General features: G+C 35.5%; 1 protein-coding gene and 1 non-coding gene across 2 annotated transcripts in view; one reads left to right on the forward strand and one right to left on the reverse strand.

The window, feature by feature from the left end:
• Window positions 1-20163, forward strand: part of LOC142351596 (xaa-Pro aminopeptidase ApepP-like) — a 702879-nt gene that overhangs the window by 389424 nt on the left and 293292 nt on the right. The window contains exon 7 of the mRNA XM_075403731.1: window positions 7855-8158. Within this exon, the coding sequence (XP_075259846.1) occupies window positions 7855-8158 (304 nt within the window). The remainder of the gene's footprint in view (window positions 1-7854; window positions 8159-20163) is intronic.
• On the reverse strand, window positions 13738-13809 carry Trnap-cgg (transfer RNA proline (anticodon CGG)). The gene has a single exon. It is a non-coding gene; the product is annotated as a tRNA-Pro (tRNA).

Here is a 20163-nt window from a genome sequence, read left to right on the forward strand (position 1 = left end):
ACATCGGGAAAAATATTTTTTGATATGCATTCGTTTATTGCAAACTGTAGATGTGTTCCAATAGACATTTTGCTACACTTGAAGGACCATGTAGTAAGTAATCCAGGACCCGCTGCTTTGTTTTGTGGTAATTTATCAATTACAGTAAACAGTTCTTTTCTCGTTATATGCATAGGTATAATTAATTTGCTGTTTAAAATGACCGTTAAAGGGATTTTGCTTCCAAATTCTGCTACCGATGTAATTCGATAGGAGATTACGTCTGCATAACACAAGTTGACTGACATTTCTGTATATTTTGTTAACTTTTCGTTTTTCATATCGGAGTTCATCGAAAATTAAAACTTAAAAAATCAAATTATAATTATGTTTTATTTTTGGCACAATCTATTTGGCCAGTAAGATCTTTTCGATTCCACGTTGCATATTTTGATGTAGTACATGGCAAAAAAGACTTGTTTTGTTTTTCAGTCGTAAGTGACCTGTAGTTCATTACTTAGTCTAGATCTGATCCATATTCTTTTGAAAAGAGCTTGAAAAGAGCAGGAAGGACCTGACATAGTTATGAAATTAAATAAAAACTACTCATAGGAAAAACAGAATCTAAACGATCTTTTTCGTATGAAATTTTGTCTTTTGAATATCTTTCTCATTGACTGCTCACCCTTTGATTCTTCTCCTTTGATAGAAGTTCAGCTTCTATGTTATGATTGTTGTTTTGCACCGTTTCGTGAAAAACTGTCCCAAATTGTCGGATATTTCCAGGTACAAAATAGTCCAATAAAACCAAACAAAATAGTCCCGAATAAATATCAAAACAACTGTAGAATTAATCTACAAACAATTAACAACCATAATCTTTGAGTTAAGCTTTTGAATGGATTTTTATAGCTGCGAAGCTGTAAGCTGAGCGTAGCTATATTGCGGTGCTCTTGGTTTTTTACAATTCAAATAATTTGAATTGTATTGGGGGCTGTCTTTTTTTTAAAGATCTGTTCACACATTTTCATGATTTTTGAAGTCAAATTGGAGTAGTGATTTTGGTCACGCCGAAACAGGAAGCGAAGTGAAAAAGCGAGTGGTTTTGCGGCGTAAAATTTTTTTGCTCTAAATTTAAAATAGTGTGAGAAAACGGTGTTTGAACAAAAATTCGCTTTCTCGCTAGTGGTTTTTTGTTCACATGCGGCAATTTCACTTTGATTTTTCACTTTTTTCGGTTTTTTGGATCGGATTTTTTTCTAAATGGTTTTCTCAATCCATTCATAGTCCGTTCTAGGTCTAGTTTTCTGTTTAGTCAATGAAAATTCTTTGAATTGTACGTCAGGGCTTGTCCTGCTATGTTTTTTGTTTCGTCGTCTGACGCTCTTTTTTCGTTTTACATTTGTTCACACAGCAAAGCTGAAAAATTCAATTTTCTGAATGACTTCTTCCTCTCACTAACGGCATTTGCGGGCGTGACGTCATTTCTCACTCGCTTTAGCAAAAGTTTTTCGGTTATTTGCGTGATTAGATTTTGACCATACGTGACTTACCTCACTCAATAAAACGACTTTTGCACTTTAAAACTTAAGTTTAGTTTGAATTTTTTTAAGTTCAAAGGAACTCATTTGTGCAGTATAGGTCCCTAATAAGAGGCTTCTGCGGAATGAATTTTATCAAGCTTTATTATATTATCGCTGTATGTTTTTTACCTTGTTTTTTTGAGCGGCGTCGATTTTTCTCAATTTAGATCTGTATCTGTTTCTATCTCTATTATGTGGCACGCAGGTCTATTCTTTCGCAGCTATTCCGGCAATCTGCCGGCTATGTTTTAAATTGATATGAATTAGGATTAAAACAAAAACTTGCAAAACTATGCAGTAATCAGCTTAATATTTGTTCAATATTTGTTAATTTTGTAAATATGCTCAACTCTATATTTAGCTTGGACTATTTTGTCTGGGACTGCTTTGTGTGGGATTGTCTTGATATTCGGGACTTTTTTGTCTTGAACTATTTTGTCTGGGACTGCTTTGTCTAGGAATATTTTAATATTCGGGACTATTTTGTCTTGGACAGTTTTGTCTGGGAATGTTTTGATATTGGGAACAATTTTGTCGGGGACTGTTTTGTCTATTCACCGTTTTGGCTGGTTGGTTTGAAGAATTCGTGGTTCAGCAGAGTGGTTACCTTCACATCTTTTGCTCTGTTAAGCTGAGTTTACCCCCAAAAAATGATTTTTTAAAGAGGATTTCTTGCGTTTCCTTATTTCAATATGTGGTCTAAAGCAATTAGTGGACTACTTTTGAGGCGTCATTAGTTAGTGACCAGCTTTTTTTAACTTGGCGTCGCCTCCTCTCAATTCTGCCTTGTACACTAATTTGGTACTTTCAAAAGTATTTCTCTGACTATTACTTACTGTACCTAATACTTGAAATGAGTTGAAGCCGAGTTGAGACGACGCCCGCCCGGCACGAATCAATGAAGCATCAAAAGTAAATCTCCCTATGCTTTAGACCACCTGTCTCAATAGGCGAAAGGGAGTGGCTTCTCAGAGAACGATTTTTTCATTAACTTCCAAAGAAAACTGATGAAGAAAATATCTAAACCGAGAATTTTGCAAACGAAAACAAAAAAAATCTATAAGCAAAACATATTTAATCTCTACTTTTTTGCGAAAAGAATCGAAAGGTACTCAACTTGAATTCAATCAGAAAGACAGTGAAAAGAGGAAAATTTTCATATGTACAATTTTTTTGTAGGTTGTTCTTTTATACGTTATCATAAAATTTTTTTCATTAAAACTTCGAGCCCTTCCAAATTAGATCTGGACGCTTGATAGCAAAAAACATGTCTAAACTGACTGTTAGACGAGAGGCCATCCACTGGAAAACACTATTGGTTTGTTGATTTTCTTCCTTAGCACTGTAGTTCATCAACGTTAAATTGATTGGAACATCTTTTTAAACCCAATTTTAATTTGCTTTTTAATTTTGAATTTTCCATCATCCCTGATATGAAAATTGTTATGTTTTCAATCCTTATGGAAATGTTAATTCCTCGCTGGTTCTGCTGATAGTATACCCTATTGATTTTATAGGAAGAAGAATTGAGAAATGAACCCCCCACGAAAAGCCGACTTAAAATGCGCGACACAATGTCATGTATTCAAGAATTATACTTTTAACTGAAGCATCCAAATTTTGATGCAAAACATTGTTGTTGTACTCTTCATAGAGTGCTCCTTTTAGAGGGCGGCAAAGTCATCGGATTACATTTCTTGATTACATGACACGTGTTGTGCAACTTAATTCGGCTTTTCGTGGGGATTGGCTTCACAGTTCTTCCTGGGAAATTAATAGGGGGTTCGATCTGCATAATCAGTGAGGACTTAAGATTCCGATAAATGTTGCGAACATCACAATTTGCATATAATGGTTGATGGAAAATTCAAGTTTACAAAGAGAATTAAAATTGGGTTTAATGCGATGCTCCAATGAATTTAACGTGATAAGTTGTTCAACGTGATCTTGCTATGCCGCCAATTACATTGACTTTTGTCATACTTGCGTTTGCTGCTACACCTCCCATAGATGAAATCCTTTTTCGCGTTATTTCAAATTTGAACCCAATTCGGGTATTTCCCATTATAGCCCCCACCCCGCAAGTTGCCAAATATATACCTTAATGGGGGCTATAGTTGTTTGTGGTGGTGATGGGGCTCCAATGAAGTATTTTGCTGACTGTTCTGATGCTCATGTTCCGAATATAACACGAGACGAAGTTAATTGTCAATTTAGATTATCTACAATGCGTTTTAACACCTAAACGTGATGGTCTGCATTTTTTGATGAAAACAAAAAAAACAAACCAACATTGAATTTATCAGCATAAAAGTTCCAAAGTTCACTCTAGTTTTCTGTGGCTGATGATCGCATCTAAAGTCTTATATCGAGTTCCTCAATATTTTCTCTCGGACCCATTTTGTCCCCCACCCCGCGTGTTTTCTTAATGCGCTTACAATTTATGTGCTGTTCTATAGCGTGTTACTATATACAACAGCACGTGCGGTTGTCGTATGTCTATTACGAAGCTTGTTTGGGGGGGGGGAGGGGGAGGGGGGGGACAAATACATCTGATTTTCCTATAGATTTTCTGATGTTCAACGGAAGAAAGAATGTACCTAATACTTGAAATGAGTTGAAGCCGAGTTGAGACGACGCCCGCCCGGCACGAATCAATGAAGCATTAAAAGTAAATCTCCCTATGCTTTAGACCACCTGTCTCAATAAGCGAAAGGGAGTGGCTTCTCAGAGAACGATTTTTTTATTAACTTCCAAAGAAAACTGATGAAGAAAATATCTAAACCGAGAATTTTGCAAACGAAAACAAAAAAAATCTATAAGCAAAACATATTTAATCTCTACTTTTTTGCGAAAAGAATCGAAAGGTACTCAACTTGAATTCAATCAGAAAGACAGTGAAAAGAGGAAAATTTTCATATGTACAATTTTTTTGTAGGTTGTTCTTTTATACGTTATCATAAAATTTTTTTCATTAAAACTTCGAGCCCTTCCAAATTAGATCTGGACGCTTGATAGCAAAAAACATGTCTAAACTGACTGTTAGACGAGAGGCCATCCACTGGAAAACACTATTGGTTTGTTGATTTTCTTCCTTAGCACTGTAGTTCATCAACGTTAAATTGATTGGAACATCTTTTTAAACCCAATTTTAATTTGCTTTTTAATTTTGAATTTTCCATCATCCCTGATATGAAAATTGTTATGTTTTCAATCCTTATGGAAATGTTAATTCCTCGCTGGTTCTGCTGATAGTATACCCTATTGATTTTATAGGAAGAAGAATTGAGAAATGAACCCCCCACGAAAAGCCGACTTAAAATGCGCGACACAATGTCATGTATTCAAGAATTATACTTTTAACTGAAGCATCCAAATTTTGATGCAAAACATTGTTGTTGTACTCTTCATAGAGTGCTCCTTTTAGAGGGCGGCAAAGTCATCGGATTACATTTCTTGATTACATGACACGTGTTGTGCAACTTAATTCGGCTTTTCGTGGGGATTGGCTTCACAGTTCTTCCTGGGAAATTAATAGGGGGTTCGATCTGCATAATCAGTGAGGACTTAAGATTCCGATAAATGTTGCGAACATCACAATTTGCATATAATGGATGATGGAAAATTCAAATTTACAAAGAGAATTAAAATTGGGTTTAATGCGATGCTCCAATGAATTTAACGTGATAAGTTGTTCAACGTGATCTTGCTATGCCGCCAATTACATTGACTTTTGTCATACTTGCGTTTGCTGCTACACCTCCCATAGATGAAATCCTTTTTCGCGTTATTTCAAATTTGAACCCAATTCGGGTATTTCCCATTTTAGCCCCCACCCCGCAAGTTGCCAAATATATACCTTAATGGGGGCTATAGTTGTTTGTGGTGGTGATGGGGCTCTAATGAAGTATTTTGCTGACTGTTCTGATGCTCATGTTCCGAATATAACACGAGACGAAGTTAATTGTCAATTTAGATTATCTATAATGCGTTTTAACACCTAAACGTGATGGTCTGCATAAAAGTTCCAAAGTTCACTCTAGTTTTCTGTGGCTGATGATCGCATCTAAAGTCTTATATCGAGTTCCTCAATATTTTCTCTCGGACCCATTTTGTCCCCCACCCCGCGTGTTTTCTTAATGCGCTTACAATTTATGTGCTGTTCTATAGCGTGTTACTATATACAACAGCACGTGCGGTTGTCGTATGTCTATTACGAAGCTTGTTTGGGGGGGGGGGGAGGGGGAGGGGGGGGGACAAATACATCTGATTTTCCTATAGATTTTCTGATGTTCAACGGAAGACAGAATGTACCTAATACTTGAAATGAGTTGAAGCCGAGTTGAGACGACGCCCGCCCGGCACGAATCAATGAAGCATTAAAAGTAAATCTCCCTATGCTTTAGACCACCTGTCTCAATAGGCGAAAGGGAGTGGCTTCTCAGAGAACGATTTTTTTATTAACTTCCAAAGAAAACTGATGAAGAAAATATCTAAACCGAGAATTTTGCAAACGAAAACAAAAAAAATCTATAAGCAAAACATATTTAATCTCTACTTTTTTGCGAAAAGAATCGAAAGGTACTCAACTTGAATTCAATCAGAAAGACAGTGAAAAGAGGAAAATTTTCATATGTACAATTTTTTTTGTAGGTTGTTCTTTTATACGTTATCATAAAATTTTTTTCATTAAAACTTCGAGCCCTTCCAAATTAGATCTGGACGCTTGATAGCAAAAAACATGTCTAAACTGACTGTTAGACGAGAGGCCATCCACTGGAAAACACTATTGGTTTGTTGATTTTCTTCCTTAGCACTGTAGTTCATCAACGTTAAATTGATTGGAACATCTTTTTAAACCCAATTTTAATTTGCTTTTTAATTTTGAATTTTCCATCATCCCTGATATGAAAATTGTTATGTTTTCAATCCTTATGGAAATGTTAATTCCTCGCTGGTTCTGCTGATAGTATACCCTATTGATTTTATAGGAAGAAGAATTGAGAAATGAACCCCCCACGAAAAGCCGACTTAAAATGCGCGACACAATGTCATGTATTCAAGAATTATACTTTTACTGAAGCATCCAAATTTTGATGCAAAACATTGTTGTTGTACTCTTCATAGAGTGCTCCTTTTAGAGGGCGGCAAAGTCATCGGATTACATTTCTTGATTACATGACACGTGTTGTGCAACTTAATTCGGCTTTTCGTGGGGATTGGCTTCACAGTTCTTCCTGGGAAATTAATAGGGGGTTCGATCTGCATAATCAGTGAGGACTTAAGATTCCGATAAATGTTGCGAACAATCACAATTTGCATATAATGGATGATGGAAAATTCAAATTTACAAAGAGAATTAAAATTGGGTTTAATGCGATGCTCCAATGAATTTAACGTGATAAGTTGTTCAACGTGATCTTGCTATGCCGCCAATTACATTGACTTTTGTCATACTTGCGTTTGCTGCTACACCTCCCATAGATGAAATCCTTTTTCGCGTTATTTCAAATTTGAACCCAATTCGGGTATTTCCCATTATAGCCCCCACCCCGCAAGTTGCCAAATATATACCTTAATGGGGGCTATAGTTGTTTGTGGTGGTGATGGGGCTCTAATGAAGTATTTTGCTGACTGTTCTGATGCTCATGTTCCGAATATAACACGAGACGAAGTTAATTGTCAATTTAGATTATCTATAATGCGTTTTAACACCTAAACGTGATGGTCTGCATTTTTTGATGAAAACAAAAAAAACAAACCAACATTGAATTTATCAGCATAAAAGTTCCAAAGTTCACTCTAGTTTTCTGTGGCTGATGATCGCATCTAAAGTCTTATATCGAGTTCCTCAATATTTTCTCTCGGACCCATTTTGTCCCCCACCCCGCGTGTTTTCTTAATGCGCTTACAATTTATGTGCTGTTCTATAGCGTGTTACTATATACAACAGCACGTGCGGTTGTCGTATGTCTATTACGAAGCTTGTTTGGGGGGGGGGGGGGGGGGGGAGGGGGAGGGGGGGGGGACAAATACATCTGATTTTCCTATAGATTTTCTGATGTTCAACGGAAGACAGATTTAGATGTCGTCATGATAAAATTCCATGTGCATTCATTGGAAAAAAAATGGGTTCTGTTTCCTTTTCCTCGCTAACAAAAATTCATCAAGTGCTCGTCATGATAACTACGAATAACGAATCCAATTGATGTGATTTCAGTTATACATGCATACGGAAACGTACATTCATTTCACAATTACTAAATAAACAGGTCAATTATGTCCATTTTAGGGGTGCTGACATTGATTTCAATCCCGTTTTCTTCGCCTACGCAATCATATCAGCCAATCACATTCCGTCCCTCTTCATTGACCAATCAAAACTGACGCCTGACGTCAAGAAACATCTTGCAGGAGTTGAAATTAAACCATACGAGGCGGTCTTCGGCAGCCTGGAAGAACTGGTTGCTGATTGTGTCGAGAAAAAGACCAATGTCTGGATGGGTCCACAAGTCAGTAGAGCTTTGGCTGTGAAAATTACTGAAAAGGACAAGAATTTACTACTCATCAAAAATACGCCTACCAAACAACTCAAGGTCAGCAGCAATTTTGTAACTGTTGTCATCCCAGGATTTAGTCTTATATATTCTCTCTCTCCCCAAACCCGCCTGTGCCCTTTATGCTTCTCAGTTGGCTTATTATGTAATATAATTTAGCACTACTACGCTATTAAGTGCGAAAATAGTTCATACAAAGTTTTTCTTTGGGGGGGGGAGACACATTGCCACGAGTATTTTGTGCAATCGATCTGAGGTAACGTCTTCTTTTCCCAAACTAGAGGTAACATCTCTGATTCAGAATTCACCTGGAATTGGTTTATGCTAATTATGTCTATCTCTTTGTAGACTTCTCGAGGGCTTTTGATGGATTTTTTGAAGGCTTTTAAGAATTTGTTTATTTGTGGTTTGAACGCTTCTTTCTCGCTGGAGGCTGGCTAGCGTACCAAACTTCTGAAAGACTTATTTGGTATTTCGAATTCTTGACGGGAGTCTAGTAGTGGATAAAACAAGGGATTCAACCACCAGTAAAATTTGTCCCTTTCTCCTAACGCTAATCGCGCATGTCGAATCGGGCCAAATTTTATTGTTTGTTGAATCCCTTGTTTTATCCACTACTATATTCACCACTATAAATACATATTACACGCACAATTTTGTGTACAAAAATGTACATAGCCAGTATAATTTATGTATTTGATACGCTAATATCCAAAAGTTCTCAAAGCTAGTTTTAAGCCTAATTTCATATCTAATATGCCAAACTATACTGAAATAAATCAGGTTAATCATCTCACAAAGTTTTTTTTTCAATAGAATCGGATGGACTGAGAATAACTCAAAATTGCTTAGAATTGGATAATAAGAAACAAGTTTCTTTAAAATTTTGACTTTAACCAGGAGACGATTGATCTATGATGTTTAACTGAGTGATTCTATGTACCTGGTTACATTTTTGAGCCGAGTCTTGGGAGGTCTTGATAAAAGGTTGACTCGCCTTTACCACGCTACGGCAGTACTGCTCGACCTTTCTTAATGGCAACTGTGGGGGAGGGTGCAACTACAGAATGCTTGAACACTTTTAATTTTAATTATTAGGCTGACTGAAGTCTAATATTAAGCTGACTGAACAATATTAATGTATCATTTTACAGTTTTTGTAGTGAAGTGAAACTCATGATGAATAGCCAAAAAGTGCCGTGGAGAATAAAGGTCCCCACGTGGAGAATTATTCTAGAACATTCTTTTTCTAGAATATTCTCACCTGATTTTAACTTAAAATTAGTTATCATTTCCCAAGTAATTACTTGTTTTAAAGTAAAATAATAATTAAATCCTTCTATTAAATTGAATGATTTGTATAATCTATTAAAAATTAAATAAAGATTTTAATAAATACTCACTTTACTAGCTAATTTTTAAGGGTATCTTATATTCAAAATTTTCACTTGTTTTCATTATGTTAGTGGTGGTGGCTTTCTTTGTCAATGGTGGCGGCCATTTTAGCAAGACATGCACTTTTCATTCGATCTGCTAAGCAGTGTAATGCGATGTTAAACCAAGCTTGTTGACTTCTTGTACTATTAGTGGTTGCTAAATATGAAAGAAAGCGAACAATAATAGCACAGTCAAAAACACTGAGATCGGTGGAAACACAGTGATTAGTGTTTTTCTATGTCTTCTTGAATACTATACTTATAAACATGCTCTCTGAATTGATTTCTAGTGTGACCATATCTATATCTATGAAGATAAATACATAGTCTACATTTCCTATTTCTAAATCTATATAGTGATATATGTTTATAAACATTACACATACTACATGTTAGATATTGATCAGGATCAGAATAATGATATCCCAAATGTTCTATATAATCTTTAACCTTAACCATATTTTTACATACATAACAAGTATATTCTAATTCTTTACAATTATTACAACATTCTTTCCAAGGTTTATTTATACACTTATCGCATTTCATTTTCATTTTTCGAAAAATTATTTGATTATTTCCCTAAAAAATACTTCATGTCTCAATCAAATAATACTAGTGTCATAAACTTCTGCGATGTCTGTAATCTATCCTTTGAATCAAAGAAGGCTTTATACAGGCATCAATCATACGATCTCAAACATAAGGAACTATTGGAGAAAATGTTTGAGTCTGAAGAAGAGGAAATCTCGGAGAGGGTGTATAATTTGGATGAAGATGATTATATTATTAAAACTAAACCAGCCACCAAACCTAAAACTAAAACTGAAGAGGATATCTACACCAGAATTAAATCGGCGAAGCCGTTTCACGGATATGAATGTAAAGAATGTCACGAAGAATTTAGAAGTAAAGTAGCTCTAACTACTCATTCATATAGTCACAATCGCATGTATCTAGAAAACACAGAAGACTTCGATATAAACTCAAGTCAGAACATGAGAGAATTTTATATTACTGAAAAAGGTGGGAATTACATTGAAGATATAGACGAAGCAACTAATTACTCTTTAGAAGAAATTAAAAACTGTTACCAGTTCAGAAAAGTTGAGAGTTTTAAATATAAGATCACGGCTGAATGTGATTATAAGAAGAGAACCAAAGAAGAAGTTAAAACTACTTAATTATTTTTCAATACTGATTATTTTAATAATAATGCAATATATGAATATGGTGACTTCAATCGGTGGCTAGATTTCGAAATGGAAATATATGAAGGTTGGTTATGATTTTGAGTTTCTTGGAATAAGAAGTATTCAGTTAAACATTGAACCAACTAAAGCGTCTATTGGTAGTTATATAGATTTACCTCCTGATCTCAAAAACTCTAAATCGATATTAAATATACGTAGTTATAAATACAATTGCTTACAACTAACTATAACTGCTTGGCTACATCCCGCCCCACACCATGCAACTCGAGAAAGTAAATATGCAGATAAACTAATTGAACCAAGACAACAACATGAAGATGATTTTGCTTATATAATAAGAATACAGAAATTGTATAATATTAATATTTGGGTATACACACCTTGTGGTAATGGTAAAATAGAGTTGTTTAAACAAGTGGATGATTTTAATAAAGATAGAAAAGATGTAAGAATACTAGTTTGGAGTAATGGTCAAATAGAACACTGTGCCCTAATAAAAAATATAGAAACCTTGTTAGAACGACCAAATAAAAACAACATAAAATATTATTATTGTGATAGGTGTACCTATTGGTTTAACTCACAAATTAAATATGATAAACACGAATGCAGCACCTCATTCAAACCAGAGATTGTTTGTCCTAAGAAAAAACATATTACTTTTGTAAATGAACACAAACGTCAGAAAATAAAAAATATTATAACTGCCGATATAGAATGTTGCATTGTTGAAGTTACAACTAATGATTGTAGATATGTAATAGCTGAACATATTCCAATAGCTGTGGGTTACACCCCGCAAGGTAACTTCAAACACTACTTCGCTCTAGGCTGCATCAAAAGATTTGCTAGAGATCTGTTAGAAATAGAAACTGAGAATAATTTCAAACATAATGAAAAGATGATATTCACAGAAGAAGATAAATTATATCATGAAACTAATAACACTTGTCATATCTGCAGTAAAACATGTATTAATAAAGTAAGAGATCATTGTCATGAAACTGGTAAATATAGAGGACCAGCATGTAAAATATATAATCTAAGATACAAACAACAAAACTTCATTCCAGTAATATTCCATAGTGGCTCTGGCTATGACTTCAACCTACTATACAGTGAACTCTTTAAACAGAATAATGATAAAAGAAAAGTAGATAACATACCACTAGCTGCTGGTAAATCTAAGATGTTTAGCATTGGTTGTCTCAAATTCTTATACAGTTATAACTTCTTAGCTATGCCTCTAGATCAAATGGCAAAGATATACGGATGTAAAACTAAAACATTATGTCCATATGAATACTTTGTTTTAGACTCCTATAATAATCTTATAGGTAATCTAAAAATAGAAGACTTCAAATCCTCACTACATAAGAAATTTATGCGTAAAAAAAAAGAAAATTGTCGCTCTATCTAATGCGTCAGAACTTCACGTTGGATAAATTGGACTAAGAATCAAAGCTCATATTCCAGCATCTATTCAAGTTTTTGTCAGAAACAGACGGATTCTTGAAGAAATTCAACAATCGGAAATTGCCTTTTACCAACATTATTTAGCACACTATTTGTTCACTCTGAATCAGATTATTCCACCCATTTATCGATCAACCGCAATCCCTTACTCAATTTGTTTTCCTCCCATCATTTCAACACTTTCTCTCCCCAGAAGTTTTTTCACAGGTGAAAAACTCATAAAATTATCCTTACCAGCATTTTCTGTTAATTTCATACTGCGATATTTCAACTTTGATTTTCTGTTTTTTCTTCTAAATTTTTTCCAATTTTTTTGTGGAAATGGTTTTCTCAATTCACTCATAGTCCATTCTAGGTCTAGTCTTTTGTTTAGTCAATGAAAATTCTTTGAATTATCCGCCAGGACTTGTCCTGTCATGTTTTTCTTAAGATCTGTTCACACATTTTCATGAATTTTGAAGTCAAATTGGAGTAGTGATTTTGGTCACGCCAAAACAGGAAGTGAAGCGAAAAAGCGAGTGGTTTTACGGCGTGAAATTTTTTCGCTCTAAATTTAAAGTAGAGTGAGAAAACGGTGTTTGAACAAAAATTCGCTTTCTCGCTAGTGGTTTTTTGTTCACATGCGGTAATTTCACTTTGATTTTTACTGTTTTTTCGGTTTTTTGGATCGGTTTTTTTTCTAAATGGTTTTCCCAATGCATTTATATCTCATTCTGGGCCTAGTTTTTTGTTTGAACTAAATTTCCATTTCTCTCTAGTTTTTAGTTCTCATGCGGCGTTTTGACATTGATTTTCTGTTTTTTTGTTTGAATTTTTTTATCTGATTTTTTTTAGAAATGGTTTTCCCAATTCACTCATAGTTCTAGGTCTAGTGTTTTATAGTCAATGAAAATTCTTTGAATTGTACGTCAAGACTTGTCTGCTATGTTTTTTAATTCGCTTTACCTTTTGATCACGTTTTTCCTTTACATAAGTCGATTTTCACTTTTGACTTCTGACTTAGTTCACTCACTGCTTCAACTGAATGAATTTTAAATTCTTTCATGCATTCAATTACGCAATGTGGCGAATACTGACAAAGTCAAAAGATAAAAATCAAAAGAGACGGGATAAACCATAAAGCCCGGTCATTAAGTCATTGAGAATTAGGTTATCAAAGTTCATTAGAGTGTTTGCTAGCTGACATTGGTGTTAAGGTTACTAGCTTTCAGTTTGAAGCTGAAATAAGTATAGTTTTAGAGTCCAACTGAAACTGCACGCCAAATTAGAACACTTTTTGACTCAGAAAAAAAACAGAAAAAAATTCTGTCAATTTTTCTTCTTTTTTCTCATATTCTGTTTCAATCCCGATGTGCATCAAGCGCGTCACAAGCGGCTATGTTTTACGTTTTTTCATGCCGCACATTTTTACGCTCATTTGCGTAGCTTTCTATGCTGAGTTGTACATTTAGTTCCATAAATCTGATTGTGTCTTTTCAAAAAGAGCAAATGTGGGGACAGCCGGGAATTGAACCCGGGACCTCTCGCACCCGAAGCGAGAATCATACCCCTAGACCACTGTCCCTGAAAATGACCACTGTCCCTGAAAATGCAGCTGTCGACTTCAAACTTCTTTTATGTGGGTACCATTCAATTGGACGGTATTCGTGTTTTGCATTCACAGTATTTGTTAATGGTTTTTATTTTTTGATAAATTTTCTTTGTTAAATTATCAATAGAACGTGAAATAGAATTAATCAGAGCTGGAGCATGTGAGCTAGCGGGCCGCTGTCCATTGTCCTGACTGGCACTCGCTGTGTTATGCAATTCGTGAACAGTCAGTCAGTTAACGCGACACAACGATATGCGCTCACTAGCCCGTTAAGTAAATTATAATAACTGATTGAGTTTTTTTGTGTTTTTGTTTTGCTCCAATCGAAACTTTCTGTTGAAGCGGCCTCTTCTCATTTATAACAGTAATTTTTTCGTCAGATTTTCTGTTTTAAAGCCTTAGTAATCAGTTTAAACTTGCTATTATTTTGTTCTCGATTAGTTAAAATTAGCCGTCTGCCTCTTAACTGCCGTTATTTGGTCGATCTGCTTTTTACGACTCGAAGGACTCCGAATGGTTTTTGGAGAAGTGTCTTTTGTTTTTTGTCAATATTATTGGAGCGAATTTTGAAGGAAATGAAACGCGTAAAAATGGTTTTGAGTAGTTTGAGAGCTGAACATCATTGCTGATCGGTGTGAGTGGTTTTTTGTTCATACCGCTATTGCGATATGGAGGCCTGAAAACATTTCTGTGAGCGAAACCTTTTTTGTTCGCTTGCGTATTGTTCGCTTTTTTTGTTTGCTTGCTTGTTGAAAGTTGTTTTTATTCAATTATTTTGTCTAAGAGGTTTGATCATGATATTGTATTTATTTTAGGTGTTGTTTTGATAGGATTTTGTATGTTTCTTGCATTTAGAATGATTTTTAAATTTGAGATTTTTTAGCTTTTAGCACGACGATTTCAGCTTATTTTTTGACGAATTGTAGCCGTTTCTCGCTCATTGTTTTGCTTTAAGAAGGATTTGAATACTTACTGAGTTTTTTCGATAGCCAATGAGTACTTTTTGTTGCTACAGAACATTTTTTGTTGACTATTGTTGGAAAAAACAGAGCAACTTTTTTAACAACTACCTCTAGCGAGTGTTTTTCTGATCAAGTTGCTGATTTGATAGGAGAAAGAGCGTCCAACAAAATTAGGTTTCAAAAATTCTCAGAAAGCAAGCCAATTTTTTTGATCACGCGCGCTTTTTTCAAAGCAGTTTTTTTAGGTCCATCTTTTTCAGCGAGAGCCATATCAATTATGTAAATGTTAATAGTACATCTGGAAGCATTTTTGACCATCTGAAGCGGATATTGCACTTTTAGTGTCAATTTGCATCTTTTTTCTATTATTTTGCTTTCTTGTAAGTTTTTTCAGCAGTTTTCATGTTCTTCCTTTTTTGATACTGTTTGAGGAGTTTTCAATGAGAAATCTTTTTTCGCTATTATTGCACATCGGTTTTCCCTCAGTTCTAAGTTCTGAAAAGATAAAATTGGACAAGGTTTTTTGTTGTGGGATGATATTTCGCGGTTGCCTGATGTAACTCTCACCAGTCGTACCAATCATTTTTTAATTGCTCTCAAATAAAATTTGTAACAATATTTTGTTTCTAAGGATCTTTTTCAATTGGGTTTTTTGCCTGATCGATTTTTTGTTCTAACCATTTCACTTTTCATCTTCAAAATTAGGATAGACTGGTAAACCCAGAAGGAATTAAGTGGTGTTTTCGCTATATTAGTCTCTAATTGACTGTTTCGCCAAAACCAATGCATAAGTATAATTTGATGATTTCGAGGTAAGTTTTAGGCCCCTCTTATCAGGGCTTCATAGTTATAGATAAGTAAGTCAAGGCGTTCTGAAAACTTTTTCTGTTCACTTTAATAATGGACTGGTGGTTGGCTTTATTTGGATTGATATCTAACAAGAATTTTACCCTTGAGGAACCGGGGTAGAAAGATGCGGGATAGTTTTCGGTCTAAGAGCTTACTGGTATCGAAAGTTTAAAAAAAAATAAGCGGCGCGTGTTGCTCTTGTTGTCGCTGATTTCGTCCTTCCATAAATTGGTAAAAAGCTTTATGGCAGTATCTTAGTTAGTCACAATTCCCAAGAAATGGAGAAAATTGCGGAACCCATAATTTTATCCGATATAAAATTTTTCCTGAACGACTATCACAGCCAGCTATTCTTGCTGCTTTCTTTTGTCCTATAAAATTTTAAGCTTCGTAACCCAGATGTATTTACCATTTTTATTATAGGTGACGCTGAGCGTAACTATGTTGTGGTGATCTGGGTTTTTCGTAGTGCTTCGTCATCTGACGCTCATTTTTTGTTTTAAGTTTTTTCACGCCGCTCTCTAGCCGCTTTTATGTACGTGACGTCATTCTTCACTCTCACTGGCGTAGATTTCCTTGCCGAGTTGTGGGATTCGTTTTATTGATCTGTTTTGGTCTTTGAAAAATTGAGTCTTGGGGAGAGCCGAGAATTGAACCGGGGACCTCTCGCACCCGAAGCCGGGACCTCTCGCACCTTCAGTGAGAGGCATTTCAATTATGTAAATGTTAATAGTACGTCTGGAAGCATTTTTGACCATCTGAAGCGGATATTGCACTTTTAGTGTCAATTTGCAATTTTTTTTTATTATTTTGCTTTGTTGTAAGTTTTTTCAGCAGTTTTCATGTTCTTCATTTTTTTATACTATTTGAGGAGTTTTTAATGAGAAATCCTTTTTTCGCTATTATTGCACATCGGTTTTCCCTCAATTTTAAGTTCTGAAAAGATAAAATTGGACACGTTTTTTTTGTTATGGGATGATCATTCGCGGTTGCCTGATGTAACTCTCATCAGTCGTACCAACGAGTTTTCAATTGCTCTCGAATAAAATGTGTAACAATATTTTGGTTCTAAGGATCTTTTTCAGTTGGGTTTTTTGCTTGATCGATTTTTTGTTCTAACCATTTCACTTTTCATCTTCAAAATTAGGATAGACTGGTAAATCCCGAGGGAATTAAGTGGTGTTTTCGCTATATTAGTCTCTAATTGCACGTTTCGTAAAAACCAATGCGGAAGTTTAATTTGATGATTTTGAGGTAAGTTTTAGGCCCCTCTTATTAGGGCTTCATAGTTAAAGATAAGTAAGTCAAGGCGTTCTGAAAACTTTTTTCTGTTCACTTTAATAATGGAGTGGTGTTTGTCTTTATTTGGATTGATATATAACAAGAATTTTACCCTTGAAGAACCGGGGTAGAAAGATGCGGGATAGTTTTCGGTCTTAGAGCTTACTGGTATCGAAGGTTTTTTTGAAAAAAAAATAATCGGCGCGTGTTGCTCTTGTTGTCGCTGGTTTCGGCCTTCCATAAATTGGTAAAAAAAAAACTTTATGGCAGTATCTTAGTTTGTCACAATTCCCAAGAAATGGGGAAAATTGCGGAACCCATAATTTTATCCGATATACAATTTTTCCTGACCGACTATCACTGTCAGCTGTTCTTGCTGCTTTCTTTTGTCCTATAAAATTTTAAGCTTCTTAACCCAGATGGAGTTACCATCTTTATTATAGGTGTCGCTGAGCGTAACTATGTTGTTGTGATCTTGGTTTTTCTTATTGTTTCGTCATCTGACGCTCATTTTTTGTTTTACGTTTTTTCACGCCGCTCTCTAGCCGGTGTTTTGTACGTGACGTCATTTTTCACTCTCACTGGCGTAGATTTCCATGCTGAGTTGTGGGATTTGTTTTATTGATCTGGTTTGGTCTTTGAAAACTGGAGTCTTGGAGAGAGCCGAGAATTGAACCCGGGACCTCTCGCACCCGAAGCTGGAATCATACCCCTAGATCACTGTCCGTTCTGGTGTGCAGCCCTGTCAAAAAAAAAATGCTGATGTTGATTTCAATCCCTCTTTTTGGTTACCGTTCAATTGGACAACATTCATGTTTTACGTCAAAAAGACAACAAGCGCATACATGGTGTTTAATTGCTCTCAAACGAAGTTTGTAGCAATTATATTAGTCCTGTCGGCCTTTTTTTAATGCGGTTTTTCGCTTGACCGATTTTTTGTCTGACGCCTTTGACTTTTCGTCCTCAAAAACGGGATAAACAGGTAACGCCCAGCGGGCATTAAGTGCTCTTAGAGCCTTTCAGCTCTGTTCCAGCTCAAATTGTTTTGGAGGCTTATACTTTTACTTATGTTGTGAAGGGTGGTTCTGAGAGGTTGAAGACACCCCCACTGTTGACCCCCCCGCCATTATTGTCCCCCCACTATTGTCCCCCCGCTCATTTGCGTAGCTTTCTATGCTGAGTTGTGCATTTAGTTCCATAAATTTGATTTTGTCTTTTCAAAAAATGCAAATGTGGGGACAGCCGGAAATGAGAAACATACCCCTAGACCACTGTCCCTGAAAATGTGCAAAGTTTGTCAAAAATGCAGCTGTCGACTTTAATCGTCTTATGTGGGTACCGTACAATTGTACGGTATTCGTGTTTTGCATTCACAGTATTTGTTAATGCTTTTTATTTTTTGATAAATTTTGTTTGTTAAATTATCAAAAGAGATTGAACTAGAATTAATCAGAGCTGGAGCATGTGAGCTAGCGAGCCGCTCTCCATTGTCCTGACTGGCACTCGCTTTGTTATGCAATTCGTCAACAGTGAGTCAGTTAGCGCGACACAACGATATGCACTCACTAGCCCGTTAAGTAAATTATAATAACTCATTGAGTTTTTTGTGTTTTTGTTTTGCTCCCTTTGAAAATTTCTGTTGAAGTGGCCTCTCCTCATTTATAACAGTAGTTTCCTTGTCAGATTTTCTGTATTAAAGCCTTTGTAATCAGTTTAATCTTGCTATTATTTGGTTCTCGATTAGTTAAAATTAGCCGTCTGCCTCTTAACTGCCGTTATTTGGGCGATCTGCTTTTTACGACTCGAAGGACTCGATGATTTTTGGAGAAGTGTCTTTTTTGTTTTTAGTCAATATTATTGGAGCGAATTTTGAAGGAAATGAAACTCGTAAGAATGGTTTTGAGTAGTTTCAGAGATGAACATCATTGCTGAGCGGAGTGAGTGGTTTTTTGTTCATACCGCTATTTTTGAGAGCGAGATATGGAGGCCTGAAGACATTTCTGTGAGCGAAACGTTTTTTTTTGTTCGCTTGCGGATTTGAAAGTTGTTTTGTTCAATTCTTTTGTCTAAGAGGTTTGATTATGATACTGTATTTATTTTAGGTGTTGTTTTGATAGGATTTCATATGTTCTTTGCAATTAGTATGATTTTTAAATTTGAGGTTTTATGGATTATAGCACGACGATTTCAGCTTAATTTTTTTGACGAATTGTAGCCTTTTCTCGCTCATTGTTTTGCGCTAAGAAGGATTTGAAAAGTTACTGAGCTTTTAGATAGCCAATGAGTACATTTTGTTGGTGCAGAACATTTTTTGTTGACTATTGTTGGAAAAAACAGAGCTACTTTTTTAACAACAATACCTCTAGCAAATGTTTTTCTGATCAAGTTGCTGATTTGAGAGAAACAGCGTCCGAGAAAATTAGGTTTGAGATATTCTCACAAAGCGAGCCAAGCTTTTTGATCACGTGCGCTTTTTTCAAAGCAGTTTTTTTAGGTCCATCTTTTTCAGCGAGAGCCATTTCAATTATGTAAATGTTAATAGTACATCTGGAAGCGTTTTTGACCATCTAAAGCGGATATTGCACTTTTAGTGTCAATTTTCATCTTTTTTCTATTATTTTGCTTTCTTGTAAGTTTTTTCAGCAGTTTTCATGTTCTTCCTTTTTTGATACTGTTTGAGGAGTTTTCAATGAGAAATCTTTTTTCGCTATTATTGCACATCGGTTTTCCCTCAGTTCTAAGTTCTGAAAAGATAAAATTGGACAAGGTATTTTTTGTTGTGGGATGATCATTCGCGGTTGCCTGATGTAACTCTCATCAGTCGTTCCAATGAGTTTTTAATTGCTCTCAAATAAAATTTGTAACAATATTTTGGTTCTAAGGATCTTTTTCAATTGGGTTTTTTTTTCTTGATCGATTTTTTTTCTCTGACCATTTCACTTTTCATCTTCAAAAACAGGATAGACTGGTAAATCCTGTGGAAATTAAGTGGTGTTTTTGCTATATTAGTCTCTTATTTGATTATTGTGAGCTAAATTTTAGGCCCCTCTTTCTCAGGGCTTTCTCTTTCTCAGAGTTAATCATGATTAATTCCTTCCAGAGGAGGATTAAATAACCTTAGGGAAATTTTGCCACCTTAGGGAAATTCACAGCTGTGGCGCAATTGGCTAGCGCGTTTGGCTGTTAACTGAAAGGTTGGTGGTTCACGCCCACCCAGAAGCGGAAAAATTTAAGC

This window comes from Convolutriloba macropyga, chromosome 13 (assembly GCF_964194025.1).
Source record: "Convolutriloba macropyga chromosome 13, txConMacr16.3, whole genome shotgun sequence".
Classification (NCBI taxonomy): Eukaryota; Metazoa; Xenacoelomorpha; order Acoela; family Convolutidae; genus Convolutriloba; species Convolutriloba macropyga.